The following is a 20,694-nucleotide window of genomic DNA, read 5'->3' on the forward strand; positions in this document are numbered from 1 at the left end:
GTCTTGTTCTTATTGCCTCCACACACATAGCTTATCAAATTGTTATTACACAGCAGATGGGACGCGGTTCATTTGTTTAATTCCATTCACCACAAAAAGCCACGGCGCGTTGGTTTTTCCAAGGCGGGGATAATCAATGGGCTCAGTGGAAAATAAATTGGGGAAGTTCGTTCAATTAACCGTGCTTTTTTCTTCTCCTTCTTTTTTCTATGACTTATTAATGTGTTCAAATAAGCAAAAGGGACAGAAATGCATCCAATTGATCGGTAATAAACTTAATTGAATGCGGAGGAGGGAGTCTGCATGAGGACAGTGGCGCAATTAGGCGTTGATTTGGTGCGTCGTGCACCAGCACTCGGGAGTCTGAGCGGGTTGCGTGTGTGTGCGCGCGCGCGCGAGCCGACACAACGCAGACTTTAACGGAGAAGTGACCACGCGCAAAGTGTGCGTGGGAGCTTACGGATCACCCTAATCAGGTGGGTTTTACCAACAATATTGATCCGCGCCGCGTGTCATAAATTCCTCTGCTCTGTCTCCCCCTCCTCCACCTCTCTCTCCATCCTCTCTCTCTCTCTCTCTTTTCCTCTCTCTCTGTATCTCAGATTCATTCTTGGTCATCGGCTTCTACAGACAGCCTCTATCTCCATTGCCTCCTTAAACAAGTGCGGAGTTGATTGTTACAGTTTGCGTCACGACTGCAGCTCCATGCCCTTTGCGGATCTTTTTTTTTTCTTCTATTATTATTATTGTCTTGCAATCAATCTTTTGATTTTTGGAGAAAAATTTTTTTTCTTCTCTCTCTCTCTCTTCACCAGGACTGAAATATATATATGTATATTATTTGAGGTGTGAAACTGCTGAGCTCCGCAAGGAAGTTGCCTAAGGCGGACAGGGACCCCGCGGGATGCTTCCCCTCTTCCACATCGTGGGTGGAACCTGATTTTCTGATTTTCTTACCTCTAATACTCCCTCCGTGGGTGTCTTCACATTCCTTCGGTGATGGGTGTTTAATGCCAGATTGTCTCATGCTCTGCGCAGTAGTTGTTGGGGTGAGTATGGACGTCTGAACTTGATGCATACTGTCGTACCGGAGGTATTTAAATGAAATAACGCAAAGTGCATTTGTCTCTCTGCACTGGTACTAATTAGGCTGCAAACAGAACAATCGAGCCAATTGGGGATGCATAATCAGCGCCTAGACTTTGATCTCCCAACTCTCTCAATATGCATTTTATCTCCGAGATGCACGACACTCTCTCTCTCTGTGCGAAATGTTGGAGAAAAATCCAATTGGGCTTGAAAGTGTGTTTTAAATTATTGTATATTTTTGAATCATACATCTGTTTGACACCCCTAAGAATCCAATTGTAGGTAAATGGGGGACCCATTCAAGTAGAGGGATGGGGTAAAGATCAGCAAGTGGCTCCAGGGAGTAAGAGAGAGAAAAGTGCTCCAGAGGGACTCACTGACCAACAGCTCTCTGACCATGAGTGAGGCAGAAACGATGGGGGAAGAGGACAGAAAAGCTATCTTCTTTCTGAGAAGAGCAAACCCATTCTCTCCCCAAAACCAGTGATGAAGGGAAGTGGGGGTGGGGGGGTGGCTGCATGCAGCAAGGGATAAGACTGGGAGGAGGAGGAAGAGGAGGAGGCAACTGTGGCTTGCACAGGATTGCAGAAATAAGAATGAAGTCGCCGGAGGTGAAGGTGGAAGGATGAAGTCCCAACAACCAGCCGAGGGTGTAAATTAAAACGAGTGATGAGCCACGCTGTAGGCTTTTTAGGGTTCAACCCTCTTCATCTTTGAGCCACTAAACATCACAGCAGGGGAACCCTCATCATCATCCTCCTCCTCCTCCTCCAGCTCCTCCTCCTCCTCTTCCTCAAGGCAGCCACAAGAGAGATTAAATCACCCCCCCCTACCCCCCTCTGCTCTCCCCCAGCATTTGAGAAGAATCATAAGAGCTCTCTTGAGGTTGAAGGAGTAAGAGCCAAGATGATTAGCATAAGATCAGGTGTGTTGTGTATGAGCGCAAACACACAAATGTCACCTCTTTCACCCTTCGAGGCAGTGATAATCTTCAGAGAGACCGAGTGTAAATGAGGCTGGAGACCGGTTCGTTCAACCCGATCAGATCTGTTTCTGTTTCCCTCTGGAGACATCTGCAGCTTGAATGAACAGAACCGGTTTTAACTTGTTACCTAATGCCTGCAGCTGACAAACGCCTTAAACTTTGTCACATATTGTCTGGTGTTGCAGCTTGAGTGTTTTTTTTTGTGTGTTTTTTTTTTTGGGGGTTGAATTCCATGTGCAGGATCAACACAAGACGGCATGTCGTTGTTTAGGCGTTGCCAGAAATTCTTGACGGGGCCCTTTGCACAAATGAGTATGCTCTGATCAAAACCATTCCACTCCAGCACTGGGAGTGCATGTTGATGGTCATCGTTCTGCCTTTGGGCGTCCGCTTCATAAAAGTTCCCAGGCACGTGCAGAGTGGGGGGGTGCTTGAGCACCTGCCCTTTTTGCTCCTTGCCCCAAAGTGCCCTTTTGGTCAAATTTTTTTTTTTGTTGGTATTATTATTTTCAAAGCCCTCTTCTGACACATAATAACATGTACTAAAATTATTTAATTGTTTTGTTTTGTTTTTTTGTACAACATAAAACGTCTTCCGGTCACCTTGTTACCTTTGACCTTTTGCCCGTGACGCATGACGCAGTTGTCTCTCGCGCAGTGAGATAAGGCGGCTAACTGGAGCTCAGCATAGCGAACGTTCCAGATTACAGAACGGTTTTTGGTTAATTATATACATTTATATATAAAACGTTTTTGGTGAATAAAGTGGAGTAGACTTGCTACTTGTCAGATGACGGAAAACGTTGAAGTATCGTTTCTGCTTCAAAACGGAGTCGCGGTTTAAGCAGAGAGGTAATGAAATACAACAGACACTGACAGGCCTCTGTCTGCTTTTCTCTGAAGAACTACTGAGCGGGAGGAGACAGCCAGGTGAGGAGAAACTGTTCTTATCTATCGATTCAGTATTTTTATCATACAGACATTAGGCTGTTGTTGTTGTGCTATTAGCTAGCTGCTAGCTAACGACTTTGCTAGCAAAGCTAGATAACTAAAAAGCTTCTTCCCTGTGTACGAGGCACATCGCCCGTCCAAAACTTATCATCTCCATAATGGATATATGTCCGATCTTCTAATTTCCTTTGCTGCATAATGTACATTGCATTTATTCTGGCGTTAGGTAAATGTATCTTGAAGGAGAATAGCACTTAAATAAAAGTCCAACAAGGATATTAATTTAGAATTAAAAATAACTCACCCTGAATTACCATGATAGATATAATGTATGTCATTAATGAAGGGGAAAAAACTCAACCCAGACTTTAAGTTTAGGGTCTGGTTCGCAGAGTATGCAGTTAAATTTTTTCTCCAATTATTTAATGGGAAAAAAATAAACTAACCTCAGTTAAGTAAAATAAAATTGTAATCAAAACTTTTGGAATTGTAATGATTTCTTTTTTAAAACCAAATTGTTTTGTTTAAAAAACTTTTTTTTAAATTAAATAACTAATTTTTGTCTTGTGAACGTAAAAAGTTATTTGCCAAACATAAACTTTTATTTGCACACATCAGAAATCTTTTGTTGCGATTTTGGCTCCTGCCCACGACGTCATGTGAGAATCACAAGCAAAACTTTGAGTCAAACAGAAACTTAGAATATCAAGAAAAGATTTCTGACATGCACAAATAAGTTTGTTTTGCAAAAAAAATTCCCTTCATGAGACAAATGTGTGATTTAAATGTTTAAAAAAGTTTTAAGCAAAACTCAATAGGCTTTTCTCATGGTGACATGCATTAACAATTCCATTTTTGCTTTTGTTTTTTTCTGTTTTTCTGCAGTTCCACCTTAAAGTTTGATGCAGCTCTGCTTTCCTGAATGGACCATCTTCATCTCCACTGCAGCAAACAGGCAGCTGTTTTTTTTATGATTACAGCACACTAAAAGGTTGCATTGTGCCCTTGTTTATATTTTTAATAGTGTAATTCTGTAAAGACAAAATATGTAAATCAGAGCTAGACCACCAGCTCTGATTTACATATCTTGCTAAATTGCATGTTTGAATATTGCAATACTTTCCTATAACAAAATAGACCTGCAGAAAGAAATTGCTAATAAAATATCTTACATATGCATAGTTGTATTCTCTGTATAGAGATTTACCTTAGCTTTGATTATATATTTCACAATTTTGTAATTTATCATTGTTTATTAAACTCTGAAAGCTGTGTGGCTTTAATAGTCTGTCCTAGAATGCGGTAAGATGTGCCCTTTTTTTTTTTTGAGCACCTGCCCTTTTAGTGGTCTCTGCATAGCCCTGAAACTTCCCATTAACCCTGATCACTTGGGAATCATCATGTCATCGCAGCGGTCCTCTTCATCTTGAAACCGAAGCGCCTTCTTCTGCAACGTTTGCCGTGTCCCCCTTATGGTTTCCTCTTTCCCTTCCACTCTTCCTTGAAGGCGAGATTTCTGGAGTGCATTCTAATTCCGATTCTTCCACATGAGCTGTGGATCTTGGCAGATCTCTGTGGCTACCATGGGCCACTTGGCTGCTTCTCTGATAAACGCTCTCCTCGTCTGACCTGTCAGTTAGCTGCGTCGCTCTTTCCCCTTGAGGCCTCCAGAGAAGCGTGGTATTCGTACCGTTTAAAAAAAACAACTAAAAAAACCACAAAAAAAACCGATGTAGGTCTTTTAAATCGTGGGACATTTGGAGACAGCTGAATGCACCCGGTTTCGTTTAGGGTCGTCGGTGTAAAGGGGGCTGAATTCAAATGGGTCCCACCAGTCCCGGACGGCATTCGTTGACGTTTGTGGCAAGGTGCGGGAACGCACGGTGGCTATGGGTAATTGTGCAAAGCGCTGTGAAATGGAACGTTGCGATAGGAACCTCTGCTTCCGAGAAGTGCTGGACTTTGATTGGACAGATTCGGAAGCAGATGCGAGTTACACATACTGCACATCAGAATTACTGGGGCCACTGAACCTCATTAAGAAACCCTCTGTGACTTTGCCAAGGAGAAAGTGTTTAATAAACAATGATGCAGTAAGTAGACTATGGTGTTTGCAGATGAATCAGAGCTGGCTAGCCTATATAATGCTGGGGGCTTTAACTGTAGCGGGGGCTTGCTTGCTTGCCTGCCTTGTAGAAGTGGCTTTGACCTATTTCCATTTTGAGTGGGGAGGAACTGATGAATTAATTGGGACAGGAATGAATTATATTCATCAAGTGTCACACCGTGATGTCAACCGACTCCCAAGCCTGTTCGTAGGGTTTTGTGTGGACAAAATCAAGGTTGGAGGGTGTGTGTGTGTGTGTGTGTGTGTGTGTGTGTGTGTGTGTGTGTGTGTGTGTGTGTGTGTGTGTGTGTGTGTGGTGGGGGCTAAAGTTTGTTTCTAAAGGCTGAGTACAGGAGAGCCCTTGTGTTACCACAGGGGAGGTTTTTTTGGGAGCAAAAGGGCGGGATCTGATCCAGCAGGAACAGATGCAGTGAAAGATTAGGAGCAGGATCTCCTGCAGGGTGGTACAAGCTCGCCTGTCTTAAATAGCAAGGAGGGTGGGGGGAGATCCAAGCCAGAAAATGATTTATGGCAGTCCAGTTCTGCAGGATGCAAACTCAAGATGAGGTGCTTACTTAAAAACACATGATTTCATTCATTTTATTTATTTATTTATTTTTGAGAGAGAGAGAGAGACAGAGGGAAATAACATTACAAAAGCCTATCAAAAAATATTTCTCAGGTTTGCCTGGCTGGCTTTATTGTCAAAGAATCAAAAGGCAGGCTTTTATCTTATTTTTCGTGTCCCTCTGGATCAGCTCTGCCTCTCTCTCTCTCTCTCTCTCTTTCTTGTGTATTTTCCCTGCCACTGATCAATCACTATCTGAGTGATCACAGCTGTGCTCATCAGTCTCTCAGCAGCACACCCCTACTGTTTTGCTTTGGATTTTGCCGGATGTTTTTCCTACCTTCAGAGTGAAACTTTTTCCACCACTTTTCCCCAAACTGGACTGCCTGTTGTTTCCGTTGGCCATGGAAACGGGATCTCCGTGTACGGTTAGGGAATAGCCGGCAACTTGACATTTGGTTATTTGGAATCTTGAACTTGACCTGCAAGGATCGGGCTTCTTCAGGGAGGTCAGACATCTGCTTGGCCGAGCAGAGACCTCCAGTTTGAAGGGACGATGCAATGACTATGGTTGTTTACATTCTGCTTGCTAGAGAAAAGGTCATTGTTCCTTCATATTTAGTTGTCAAAGGGGAAGTTTAACCGACTACTAAAGACTAAAGACTGAAAAGCATGAGGATGAATCAAGCCGTGTTCTTCCATGAGGTAATGACCTTTACTTTAACACCAGATGCGTTTAATGCTGTCCGATTTGGTAACAGTGGTTATGTCGACTGGTGTTAGTTTCTCATCTTTCCATTTAAACATGTGTATTACCTGGGCCAACGTCTGAATGTAGGCATTCTGTGAATCAAGACTTGTTGCCTACTTTGAGTTTTTCTGTAGCCACATCAGCATCTTTGTCAGTTCAGACAGAACGTCTGCAGAGCTTCCAGTGAGATTGTGTGACGTTATCTCGTGATTGTTGCTCGGGTTCTTCTTGCGCTGCTATCTGTGCACGGTGAATGTTTCGTCTCTGTAATTTTTTTTTTAATCGCTTAATCTGCAGTATTTATGACTCCCGAAGAAAGCCTGCAGCAGTCTGATTTGAAGATAAAATTGCATATCCTACAGTTTCAGATGAATGGGTAGACGATGCTGTAACATTATTTTTCTTAAATTAAGAATTAGATTGCAAAACGGATAAGTAACAGTGTAACTTATCCACTTAAAGCTTCCTGGTATCGCAGTCGATTGTTTGAGGACGTTGCCCCCGCTTGTTCCACTGATGTCTGGTGTAGTTAAAAATAATTTGAGACTTACTTTACTTTAAGAGTTTGTTGAAGGGTACTTTTTTGGTTTTGAACCTTTCCGCTACAAAAACTCCTTAAGTTGTGGACTTAAAACATTTGTGGCTTACATCAGTAGTGTCCAGTTTCAGAGGCATCTCTTGTTTTAGTTAAATGAAATGTCTTTTCCAGAACTTACTTTAGTGGATCTAAAACTAAATCTGTTTCGCTGGATCAAGAGCTGGGATTGGTTGGTGTACCGAGCTCAAAGCATTTATGCTCTTATTATTATTTAAGTGTAGAGGGAAAAGGTGCTGCATATTTAGGGTGCTAATGTAGCAGAAGACGTATGGCTGTTTGTGTGAACAAAACACTCCACACTAGGCTGAAGTTATGCGGCTATATTCACACAAACCGAATACTCGTACTTGCCAAAATGCAAGTGTTAGTGTTAGATTTGTTGTCATGGAGCTCACCGAAAGAAATTAAAGGGAAAATATTCTTTTTTTTTTTTTTTTGCCTCCTTGAATCTGGCTGTCAAGCTAACGATTAATTATCTTTAAATATTTATTTAGGCCCCAGAAATTTGCACAAATTGCCTCTTCACCCTGTCTGCACTCACAAAAGAAGAGGAAGAAGAAGAAGAAGAAAAAAAAGAGAAAATCAAGGGTTTGAGATCAGGGGAGGCAAATGAGAAAATAAATTCCCAGGGGCCTCGGCTAATGAAAGCACATTAGCAGTCACACCGTGTAGAAATCCGCCAGTTCGTCATAAGCAATTTTCAGTCCCCGACCAACTTATTGCAACAATATGGCTGCTTGCTGCGCAGCTCAGTGGAGGAAGCGTGACATTATTACAACCGGGGGTGAAGGCGGAACCTTCCTGCAGTGGGTGAAAGCTGATAAAGCGTATCAACACTTAATGATGTTGATGTCAAATAAAAAAAATAAAAAAAACCTTTAACATTCACTTTACCTGTTGAGTTTGAAGCCTAGGAGGAGGAAAACGAGGAGGAAGACGCACTCAATATGTTTATTTAACTGCAGCAGATGCACAGTCGCTCCACGGCTCCGTTGTCTTTGCGATGCTGTCGCTTGCCTCATGTTTCTGTTGTCTCTCTCTCTCTGTTATTTTTGAACTCTTTCTTTCTTTCCTCCCTTCACCCTCTTTCCTCTCTTCACCCCCTCAGTTCCTTCTTCTTCTGCTTCGTCACAACTGCAGCAGGTAGTCATGCGAACAGCCGGAGGAGCTCCCCAACGAGGTCCTCTGTAAGCCGTTTCTCTCCTTGACCTGCCAGCAGTGAATAAGGGTGTGGAGGCGACAACAAACTGAAACGCTTGGGGTTTTTCTTTAAGCACACTCCCAATGGGTTTGCACAGTAATCTAGTTGCACATCCTTAACTAATATTTTGCACCGAAACCCCTTCTGGTCCATTTTCGTATTCAGTTTTCTTGAGTTTGCACACCTGCCGTCACATGAATTAAACCCGAACTACAATGTTAATTAGATTTCCTCGACTTCCCTTTCGCTTGGTTAAAGCCGTCGTTTGGTTACAAATGATCCAAATGGCAGTAGGAACCCGTGGCATCGTGAAAACTGTAATCGCAGAAAATGTGGGACAATAGTTCCACGACAAACTGGACGTTTGTAATGGTTTGTGAAATCGACAGAGCGGTTGGGGATTCTGCCAAGAGAGACACTGCAACAAGCATGGCCAGGTTTCAGTTTTAATGGTGGGCAGCCTGATCCACTTTTTATTTTTTCTTTCCATTTAACTTTTTGCCTTCCGGCGCAATCATTTTCCATTAGAGGATAAATGTCACATGTGGAATAAGACTTGAAGTTATTCGTGGTCTAATTTTTGTTACTTTGGGCATTTTTTTTTTACAGGGGGTTTGTGCACTTTTGAGAGCTTCTGTATATCCATTTTTTTTTTTTTTTTGTAGCTTCATTCATCTCCGTCGGGGTTTTCCACATGCCATGTGAGATTTGCTACCCTGCAGCGGTTTGACCCTTGCACAGTTAATGGTACCAACATGTCTTGTCTCTGTCTCTTCAACAGGCTCTGCAAAAGATGTGACTTGTGCTTTACACGCTCTGCCCCCGAACCAGATACTCGCAGCTGAAGTGCCACATTTCCTGCTACACCTCCTGTCCGTGCTCCGTCTTCCCTGGATTATGACTTGCTCATTGGGCTCGGCTAACTCCGCACCTGGGGTCCTTTACCCCCGCCTCGTTAATCAGTAGGAAAGGGCTGACTTTAATAATCTTTAAAGACTCTTGGATCGTGCTCTGTTACTAACCTCTTTGATCATGGAATCTCAGTGGGGCCCAACTTTTCCCCTCCACTCTCCCTCCATCATCTTCCTGCTTCTGGCTACTTCTTACACCTGGCTCTTTCCCGTCACATCCCCTCAGCGAGTCCCGATAGACCCCCAGGCCGCTCCAGAATACGCTCACTCCATCCGACTGGACGGCGACATCATACTCGGCGGGCTTTTCCCGGTGCATTCGCGGGGAGATCGCGGCACGCCTTGCGGGGAGCTGAAAAAGGAGAAGGGCATCCACCGCCTGGAGGCCATGATGTTTGCCATTGACCTCATCAACAAGGATCCTGAACTGCTGCCCAACATCACGCTGGGGGCCCGGATCTTGGATACCTGCTCCAGGGACACGTACGCTCTGGAGCAGTCCCTGACGTTCGTGCAGGCCCTAATAGAAAGGGACGGCTCCGACGTCCGCTGCGCCAACGGAGACCCTCCGATCTTCACCAAGCCCGACAAGATCGTGGGCGTGATTGGGGCCGCGTCCAGCTCCGTGTCCATCATGGTGGCCAACATCCTGCGTCTGTTCAAGGTAGGACTTGGTCTAATTTTTCCCATCTGTGACTGTTTCTGTTTCATCTTGACATTACAACCACAAACCTAAATATAGGATGCTTGATTGATCAACTAAAATAAGTGAATAATTGTGAAGTCAAGGGAAAATTAGAAGTGTGGTGGCATTTGTGTTCATTTTCCAAAGTTTTATGTCTGTTGCTGTACTTTCTCTTTCATTCCCTGGACACCCTTATAACGTCTTGCTGCAGATTCTTAATTGGATGTAAGTGTAATGTAACTATGAGCTACATCACCTCACTGACTCTTTGGGGTCATTGTCATGCTGAAGAGTGAACGTTCACTCCAGATTTTTTTTCAGGCCTTTAACAGGTTATTTTCCAGGATAGTCCTGTATTTGCCTCCAACTTTCTCTTTGTTGCCCTGACCAGCCTGTTCGTCGCTTGACGAGGACAAAAAAATCAATAAATCTCTGCATCTGCATCATACTGCCTCTACCATGTTTCAAAGTGGAAAGGTTTGTTGATGATGAATGCAGTGTTAGTTTTCCTAATCCAATTCTAAGGTGTTTTCACATTCCCTTACGTGGCTTTTGGCAAACTGCACTTGGAACCTATTACCGGTTTTCTCGAACAATAACTTCCTTCCCATCGCTCTTCCATAAAGGCTGGATTTAAGCCGATGGTGCTGCCAACAGACTCTCCCACCTGAGGTGTGGACCTCTGCAAGTCCTTCAGCTTCTCTAAATGATGCTTCCCTTGCCCGACCTGTCAGTTTAATAGGGCAGCGATGTCTCGGTAAGTTTGAGTAACTGCTTTAAACTTCGTGACAACTTTTTTTTCCCTGACCCTCCTACTGTCTTCCTTGCTCTTCGTGATGCGGTTTGTTCACTAATGTGCCTCGGAGACCTTCACAGACCAGCTGGATTTACACCGAGATTAAATCGCACATAGAGTTGCACTGGATGTTGTTTTGGGGACTTGGAGCATAGGGTGAAAAAACGCCAGCAAAAGAGTAAACTACACATAGTCTAATCTAATGCTAGTAATGTTTTATTTTGGGGTATCAGGTTAAATGGATGCTAAACATAAATGCACATCACGCCTTTCAGATGTTTATCTGAAAAATCTTAAGCCACGCTTCCTTTGACTTCACAATTATGTACCACTTTGCGCTGATCTACCACGAAATCCCAGTAAATTACATTCATAAGGACAAAGGTTGTAACATGTGACAGCTCAAGGGGGTGTGAACACTTTTGCCAAGCACTGCACATGCTGAATCACTCCCATCCCACGCAGCATCCAGCCCCTTCACCCGTATAGGCAAGATAAAGTTCAATGACGGCGGCCATTTGAAGCCTTATCGCTTTCTGCAGCGGTGACACCTCTTCCTTCAGCAGTTGCAGGAGAAAAGATAGTCTGTGCATTTCACTCTCGGAGCCCAAAGTGCAATTTCAAACATTCAGATGTGTCTGTGAAGGAGAAACTGATGTGTCAAGCGATGCTTGTAAGTAGGTTTAAGGTTGAGCGAAATAATAATAATAATAAAAAAAATTAAATAAAATGCAGTAAAAATTGCAGCCAAGTGTGGGTATCTATTACGAGCTCGAAATCTGTCAACAGCCACTTCATTTCCCGCGCCCTGCGGTTGTTTATGCACACGTGCGTCGCCTGCGAGGACGCCGCTTTGTGTTGCCATGTTTTCGAGTACATGTGTGGGCCTAATTGAGCATCCTCATCAGGGTGCAACTCTTTTGTGTTCACGCGTGGTTTTTTTTTTTTACGTGCTCTCCTGAAAGCCTTTATGCATTTCAGGTGTGCGTTTGCGTGCGTCTTTGGAGTGTGCGCCCGTTGTCATCATTAGCTGCGCCGGGCTGACTGATGGCGGTGCGATGGTGAAACACGAGTCTGGTGATGACGCCCATGGCATTTTTCACATCCACATTTATCCCACGCTCTTCCACAGTGTGACCACACATTTCTTTGGCACAGAGGAATCCATATGCTTGTGTGTGTGGAAGATTTTTCCTGTGTTTCAGGACGCACATGTTAACAACCGGCTTGCGCTTTGAATGGAAGATTTGCATATTAAACAACAACAACTAAACATGATTTATTCCAGGATCTGTCACAGCAACAGCCCTTGAACAGAGCGCTTTTCCCTGCCTCTGCGGTGCCTCGCTCTCATTTGCCTAATACGATTTGGAGCCTCGCGCGTGCCTGCGTGCTCGCTCCAACTCGCAGTGTGTGCGCACGCCGCGTGCCGCTATTGTACTTCCGCTGATAATTTGTGTGTGGGAGTCTTCTGCGTTTTTTTTTTCTCTCTTCTTTTTTGCGCGCGTGTGTGTGTGTGTGTGCTGGATCTCTGCGATATGTCAACCTCATGCCTGTGGCTGTGCTAACGGTTTGTCTCCAAACTGTGTATCTCTCATTGCATGCTTCTTCATAAATAATACACCCCCCACTACCCCCCCTGTTTCTGGAAGTCGTGGGACGCAAACACATGTTTGCACGAATGTATTTCAAGCAAACATATGTCTTTTTTAAACAGGCTTAATCTGACGGTGTCAGTCACAGCCAGTCGCCCACTCAAGACATGATGGGGTTGCGAGGCCCACCCCCCCCCCTAGAAGCAGAGCTTGTGTGTCTTTTTAATTCTAGCAGTTGACAAGTGTGATTCAAACAACAGATTGTGTTAAAAAAAAGAAGCAAAAATTCTCCACGTTTTTTTTTTTCTTTTATTATTATTATTATTATTATTTTTCCTGTGCTTTAGCAGCAGAGGGAGCCCCTTGCTGAGAGTCACAGCTGAGAGAAATCAAATCAAACAAGAGTCGCTGATGTTTCTTTTGTTCGCCGGTTCCTCGTTTGAAGATTATCGCTCTGCACTGAGGGATGATTCAGAGCGCTGCGAGGCGGGGCTGGAGATAATGTGGAACTTTTTTATTTTTTATTTTTGAAAATCAGCCATCGCCACAGCTGCATGTTGCAGGAGAAAATCTGTCGAAACAAAGCGAGTGGAAATTTGGGGCTTTACGACAACAGCTTGGTTCTGCTTTATGTTTTATTTGCTTCCTTTCAGACCCTTACGTCAGTTTAAAACACCTGAATATTACATCTTGGATCATGAAATTCTAACTCGGGGCATAATTTTGAATTGGAAAGTTAAAGAAAATGCAGGTGCTTTGTCTCCAAAGCATTAAGTTTATTAGAAATCAGCTGCTGACTGACTGAGATTGTTTGTGGATGACCTTTATCCTTGGCCAGGATTCCCACACACGTGTTGCACTGCAAAGCTTGTGTGGCGTATAAATGGCTCGCAATGCATTATTCATAGATTCATATTGACGTAAACAATGAGGCACATTGTTGCTCTCAAACTGCGTTGAGGGGAAGTACACCATAAACTCTTGTTCGCCTCATGGAGATCTACAAAGTCATGCCGACTTGTTTCCCCTCTTCCCATGCTGCAGGAAGCTAATCGAAAACGCCAGGGCGGAGATGTTTATTAAAGCCACAAATTCATTTGATTTAATTTCCCAGCTTGAATGACTGTAAACCATGAACCATTATCAACCTCAATTTCCTAAATGATGTTGCTGCTCTAATTCAAATGTGGCCCAACCTTAAACTAATTACAGCTATTATTTTAGTTGGGATCCAGGGCAGCGCTACAGGTAGCCACAGACCGCGCACAGTTTGTATTTATTGTATTTCTTCATTTTAGTTCCTATTTTATCTTTTACGCCAAACCCTTATGTTTTTGGCATCCACTGTTGGCAGCAAGGTAAGAATTTAATTGAACAGGGAATCCTGTCATAAATACCAAACCTTCAATTTGTGCCAAACTGTCATAAATGGAAGTAATAAAGGTTTCTTAGTGTTTTTACCTTAAAATAACACATTTTTAATCCCATCTGGTGAACTTTCTCATTGCAGTACGCAGGGTCTCTTAAGATTTCCTTGGATTTTCTTCAGGTCCTTCCGTTAATTGGATATTGTTTTTTTTTATGTGTGTGTGTTGGAAAGTTTCTCTCAACTTAATTGAGAGCGGGCATTAAATTTTATCTGTGCAACACATTGCACAGATAAAAATCCCAAACTGCTTCACAAAGACGCCACATAATAGAGAAGTATTTTGAAATTAAAGGCACAGCACATTGAAGAAGAACGACTTGGGCTGCACTTTGAATGAGCTCGGTCTCTCACATGTAAAAAAAAATAAAATCTTACAGCTGATGCAACATGCTGTAAATAATGATCCCCTTGAGTTCAACACGTAGTTCTTGGGACTGCAAGTAGATCTGGAGGGCTTTTGGTGGAGTAAGTGGCTTTCGTAGTTCTGTAATAGAAGAATAAGTTTAACCATACAAGGCCTGTGGAAAAAGATGACAACACAAGCAGTGTGATTTCATACATGTTCCAGTCAAAAACATTGGACCAACAGAAATTGTTTGAAGGGCCAATTACAATTAATGAATCAACTGAAATGTAAAGTTAAGTATTGGATAAAGAAAACGGTTTGGAAAGACTGGGGGGAGGGAAAAATCTATCTACAACCGATGCATCTTGACATTGGGCCATTTTAGAGATGAGGATAACAGCTGATCAACTGTCGTTATTCCAGCTGTATAAGTACTACTGGTGGTACTTCGACAACCTTTCATAGAAACCGCTTACATATTTGGAAGGGACTTTGTAACAGATTGACAGCTGCTTGTGGCAGCTCTCTTTGTTCCGGTCATCGCTGAAAGTTGGAGCTTGGCTCTGGCAGCGGCATCAAATGCATCTAAACAGTGTTTGGTTCCAAGCTGCAGAAGCAGAGCCGTGTTTGAATCAGAGGCCAAGATAGTGAGATTCTTTGGATTTCAAATTCTAGGGACCTTTTTTTTTTTTTGTCTTTTTCCATATTCAAACTGAATTTTTAAATTCTGAGTTAAAACGGCATGCACGATTACCGTGTCCTCCAGTCAGTCATGCTGTACTAGTGAACTTTTTTTTTTCTCTTTGTGGAATTAAAAAGGGAAAAAAAAGCAAAACAGTCAGGATATGCAGTTTTGAAATGTACGTTAAGGTGTTTTTACATGCCATCTATCTCAAAAGTCATAAAACTCTCTTCTACAAATTCAGATCAAAATTGGATCATTGTTGCACTGTTATGTCGACGCGACACTGATTCACAGCTCGAGTTTAGCAGCTTCCTCAAATGACTCGGTGGACTTCACTTTAGTCTAAAGTAAAACTTTTTAGGACTCTTAGAAAGCCTGAAAAATATCCTTCAATACTGCTTGAAATATAGTCTGAGAGCGAGGCTCAGACACTTCACGGTGCTTTATGCTCAGCTCTTATCGGATCTAAGCCCATCACGTATTAAAAGAGGCGCTGTTCACTGCGGTTTCACTGCTGTCTTAATAAATGTGTTTTTAAATATTTTTCGCACCCCCAAAAAAAAAAAAAGTTATTGGACGAAGTCACGGCTCCCCAGACGGGTCGCAGATGGCCTGGAAAAAAATCAGGTGTGAGATGATTAAAGTGAAAGTTTCTCTTTTCTGCTTCCCAACTTTGAAACCTTACCTCTGCAGAACTCTGTGATATAAAGTAAAAAAAAAAAAAAAGGAAATCTTTCATCTTTATTTCATCATTAGCTAAATTAAAGTCACAAATTCCCTAAGAGTTTGAAGTAATTGGTCTCTTTCATAGGAAACATGTACGTATGGCACGAGTCTTAAAGCCAGAAGTGAGCCGTGTCGGTTCGGGCACAGGTACAAACTTTGTTGAAACATTGCAAGGTGCTTTTGACCTTTGCCCTTACGTCATTTAATCAGGTTTAGCCAGATTTTCCTTGAGTCGTTTTTGCTGCATGATGTGCATAAGAGGCAAAATATTTAAAATCTGATATTTTCAGACAGCATTGAATGCCAGGTGTGGTGGATGGAATAAATGAGGTGCTATTGATTTTTTTTTTTTTTTTTTTTTTTTTTTTATGATATGGGATTGGCGTTTCTCCAGGGTTCCACAAACGGACAGTTTAACCTGAAATGTGTGGAGTGCTCCCTCCACCGCAAAGCTGCACATTTGATGTTTTCTGCACCACCTCTGGGTCTCCAATCAGCACAGAGGGAAGTTTTGTTGTGTTTCGTTCAATACTCTACACATTAAAAGTTATTTTAAAACTCTACATACTGCATAGAGTAATCCACCTCCATTTGTTGCAGTTGTGATGTAGAACTTAAAATGAGCTAATTTTTGAACAAAATTTACAAAAAAAAGGATATTATTCTCCGTAAAAGCATTATGTTTAGTTTATAATGCGATCAAATTCATACATCGAGATCAAAATTATGGCTACAAGTTAAAAGTGTTGAATCACATGCCAACGTTTGCTCTGGATAATTTAGATGAAAGGGAAAACGAAATGCAAAAAAACATGTCCGACAAACACTTCTCATGTTAATAAAAATAATCCTTTGCATCAAAGCGGGGACTGATGCACCGCCCGCGTTCGGCTTTTGTCTGCCGTTACCAGGAAATCCCACAGTGAAGCGATAGACACATTTCAGTCGGTGACACTCGCACGCTGCGTGTCAGAGGCTGAAAATGAAATTCAATTCTCAAATTGATAAGTGGTGGCTCTCCCCCGGTGAGAGTAAATGGAATGACGGAGCCTCGGGGGAGCTTTGGAAAAACACTGCGCCCGCACACACGAATCTCTAACCCTGCATTCATTCAAAATCAACTGCAATTGATTCTGCTGGAGGTCTTCATTTGAGGAGATGGCTTATTGTCTTTGTCTCCAGAGGAGGTTTTTTTTTCTATGAAGTTGTGTGTTCCAAGGCCAAGGCCAAAATCTTTCCCACGCTCTGCTATCCCGCTTCACAAACGTCCAGCTGAGTTTGTTCTGGTTGGCGTTAGCCAAAGGTTTGGCAAATGACGCCTTTTTCTTTCGCTTCCAATGATTATTTCTGTTCCTCCATTTTGAGCAGAATTAGCATTTGTTTTGTTTTAACCACCATTAGTTTTGTAACTTTTTCCAAAACAAGCGGTGCAAGTGGACACCTGCCAAAGCGTCGACCAGGGGGATTCAAAATTCATCTTTGGCAGATGTATCAAACAGGACTTTGCTGCCAGAAGTGGGTTTATAATTTTTGTTAGAATCAGATCTGCTAAAACTTCACCTTGTGAACAATCTTGTGATGCTGGGGGTCTGTTTCTTTTGACAAAGATAGCAAAGTTACACTCTATGTAACGTAATTAAAGTTTTCTCAAATCGATCAGTTTGTTGTACAATGTATAATGAGGTACTGTACTTTAACTTTCGGAAAATACAATTTGACTTTAATTTTTGTTAGCATCCTTAATGTCCTTAACGGCTTGGGTGAAACCTCTAGTTCATGACAACTAGTTATTTACATGGGGTGTGTTGGCTCAGTTGCTGGGATTTAATTTACTCCAATAATCTAGAATACCTCTTATAACCCAAATTATGAATTGTTTTTATATGATCTAACATGCTAAAAGTTTATGAAATTCTACATAGACGCTGAAGTTCTTCACTGCTCTTGTGAAGGAAAGTTGAGTTGCTACATGTTGTCTACAAGCGTCGACATAGTTCAAATGCTAATCTGTTAGCTTTACCTCCATCCTCTGTGCCTAGAAAACTTGCTAGTGCTTTGTTAAATTTCTTTATTCATTTCCTCTTGTGTGATTGTTCACATTTTCAATCCATATTATTCATACTGAGCACTTTCAGTCTTTCGTGGGAACCCTCAGTACACATATATGAGTGAGCGGTTCTTCTCTCCCCTGCATAAGCTAATAAAAAAAATCCCACACGCTTCACAATATGCAAATGAGTGAGAAGAAGAAGGGGTTTGCCTTGGATGTCGGAGCATAAAGCGAGCTTGGGGCCCTTCGCACATTTAAAAAAAAGACATACCGGACTAATTTTCTTCCAGGCAAATCGGCACCTCCTGAATTACAAATCAATTTGGCATTCTCTCTTCGCGAGGATGACGACGACTGCATCAAAATGCAATTAACGAGGAGCGCTGTAATTCTCATTCAGACGCCAATTTGGACATAATTCCCTACAAAGGTGGCTGTTTTTCACGAGGTTATGCCTACTTTGATCTACAGTGTTGTTCCAATCCCGCTAGCTGCTTTTAATGAAGTAATGAAGGGAGACGGGGGGAACGTGAGGATAGTGGGTGTGAGGGAGCAGAAGAAGAGAGGACTGAATGAAAAGCAGACAAGTGGAAGTGAATCCTGGACAAAGATGCGCTGGAACGACAGATGGAGGGGTGAAAAAGATGGCGATAAGAGGAGAGCACCGCATCCTCCAGGGCGTAATGATGTGGTGTTGATTTCCTTCATGAAAGCATTACGCATTAAGAGGGTGACGATAATGAAGCCACAGAGCACGCCGAACAGCGAGCGGGAAGACTCATTAGGACGCGCGCGGGGTCGCCGTTTGGTTGCGGCTCTCGCGCGCGCCATGCTTCACCGCAACTCATCTGCGGGGGGTGAAAAATCATGGGTTGCTACAACGGGGCAGGACACGATCATCCAACCTTCGCTAACGAAGGCAGACTTAACGAGCAAATGGTTAATTAAGACGGACTTAATTGTCCTTCTGAAATTATTTATTACCTTCATTTATTGTTGCCAGGAGATGATTCATTAAAGGCCGCCCGATGTAACGTCTGAACGCGGGCTAAATTGGATTTGTTTTCAGCTGGATGGTGCAAATCCTTTAACCTGGGTTTGAAGCTGGTGAGCGGGGGAACTCCAAATATGCAATTCATTAAGCTGCTCCCTGGATGAGGAAAGGCTAAACGCAAACTGACAAATGATTTGCTTACCCATCACTGTAAAGGGCAATATATGCAGTCCATTAAGCTGGGTTTTCACGTCAGGAAAGGTGGCAATGTGTTTAAAAACTCTAATTTGGAACACCTACGGGGCAGTAGAAAAGTTTATGCCCCCTTGTAGATCACCAAAGATATTTTAATGGCAAACAAAGGTAAACTGAGTAAAAAGATAAACTGAAGCACCAATGTTTCTGTCGGTCTCAGAATCCTTGGCTAGATGACACCAGATGTACAACTGGAATTCAAAAGGACTGCAAGGAAAACGACGAGCAGCACGTTGTTGTTTGAAGAGAATGTTTCCTGACATTTCAGTGGCGCAGTCCGGTCCCCGCGATGCCCCAGCTACCTCAAGCTTGCCTTATGTGCCGCTTCAAGAGAAACGTGGCCTCGTGTGGCAAACACAACAAGTTAACAGCGTCTGTGTTTTTTTTATAAGACGAGACAGGAAAGTAATTTAAAGTTTAATTAAGACCCCTGATGAAAAACGAGAGGTCATTGAAAATGTGCTTGATGTTTTGCTTAGTGTTCCTTCCCGCCTGGCCCCGTGAACGCGTTTCTCTGTGTCGTTCCCACTGAATTGTGTGTACTTTTGACAAAGAGCGGGTCAGAAAAAGGCTCCATCTGTCCCAGTATCGTCACTGAGAGGACCAGTGCTAGAGCGCATTAAAGTGGAATGAGATTCTATCTCTCGCCGTCCTTTCATCAGCTGAATGGAAGCTTAGATAAGGGATAAGTGAAGCTATTACACACAGCCCCAGATTTCACACATCACAGGTGGACAATACACGCACTCCGTTTGATACACTTTAGAGACCTCACTCACGTTTTTTGAGTCTTCGGCTCGTGCGCTCAGCTAAGGCTGTGACCAATGGCGGCTGAGCGTGAGTCACTTGAAAATAATGGGAGCGTAATTAATGCTATTAGTTTCACCTGGCAGCGCCGGTGTCTCAAAAAAAAAAAAAAAAAAGAGAGAGAAAAAAGCCCCATCGTGTATTACGTCCCCGGTCTTATACATCGTCTAACAGAAAATGAGAAAGTTGGCAATTTGTAGTTGAGTGAGGGTTCAGGGGGAGAGAGAGAGAGAGAGAGAGAACAAGTCATGTACATTCTTTGAGGGTGAAAGAAGATTCATGTGCCCTGGTGGGATCTGGGTTCAATGTGTTGCTGGTGATAACTGAGTCAACATCCACAGAAACCCCCCCTGCGACCCCTCCGCAGAGTCCCTGCCAGCGTACACAATCTGAGCACCCTGGTGAGCTTTTACAGAACAAAGACATTAGTGCCATTTTTCACACCTCTCTTCAAGAAAACAAAATGTCTTCTGCAGGAAAGAGATATTGACTACACGAGAAATTGCACAAAAGTGTCGACAGTCGCAGAGCAAATGTTTCTGCCTTTGTCCGGACATCTGTAGCGGCGGGAACGGTCTCCTTTGTTTTCGCATGTTCCGTTGTTGCCTTTGCGCTAATTAAGCGACATAAAAGCACTCGAAAGTTGGACTCGAACTTAACTTTTCAGACCAGAATAAAACTTCTGTTGCTTCGCTTCTTTCAGAAATGGTTTCTGCATGCATGATTGGCCAACTTGCTTCGGAAGACTGTGTTATCTGCAGTGAAATGTTGCCGCAGTAATGAATTCTCTCATTTGGAGTAAATGAACCTACCAGGGAGGGAAAATGAGTTTGAGGGGAAACTAGTTTAATTTCTTTGTTTACTCAGGAAAGGGGCGCGCACTGTTTCATCCTGTAAACTAGGCACCTTCTCTTTAAAAATTTCTGAAGTGACGATACGTAGTTATTGAAACTTTTTTTTTAACTGAAAAGAAAAATCTAAAAAGCAACGAGTGCATTTGTGTTCAGCCCAGTTAAATATCTTTTTGTTGGTCTCTCTCTCATACAAACCCACCTACAGAAAACGTAGAAACACTTCACATCCTAGTGGTCAGATTTGGCATTGCAGCTTCCCATCCAGGCCTAAAAAGCCAGATCTCTAATCCCGTTTTTCATCTCTCTGGACT

At 42.8% G+C, this 20,694-nt stretch overlaps 1 protein-coding gene across 3 annotated transcripts in view; it reads left to right on the forward strand.

Moving 5' to 3' along the window:
- The first annotated feature begins 5,568 nt into the window (after positions 1-5,568).
- grm8a (glutamate receptor, metabotropic 8a) overlaps positions 5,569-20,694 on the forward strand; it is a 229,031-nt gene continuing 213,905 nt past the window's right edge. For 2 of the 3 annotated variants that reach the window (XM_014971017.2, XM_014971013.2), the window contains exon 1: positions 7,198-9,825. In XM_014971017.2, the coding sequence (XP_014826503.1) occupies positions 9,283-9,825 (543 nt within the window). In that variant the 5' untranslated portion in view covers positions 7,198-9,282. Of the gene's footprint in view, positions 6,406-7,197; positions 9,826-20,694 lie in introns of those variants that run through there. The other variant, XM_014970995.2, reaches the window with a different exon arrangement.

The sequence above is a fragment of the Poecilia mexicana genome, unplaced genomic scaffold, assembly GCF_051168715.1.
Source record: "Poecilia mexicana isolate PSO_F unplaced genomic scaffold, ASM5116871v1 scaffold_23, whole genome shotgun sequence".
Taxonomy (NCBI): Eukaryota; Metazoa; Chordata; class Actinopteri; order Cyprinodontiformes; family Poeciliidae; genus Poecilia; species Poecilia mexicana.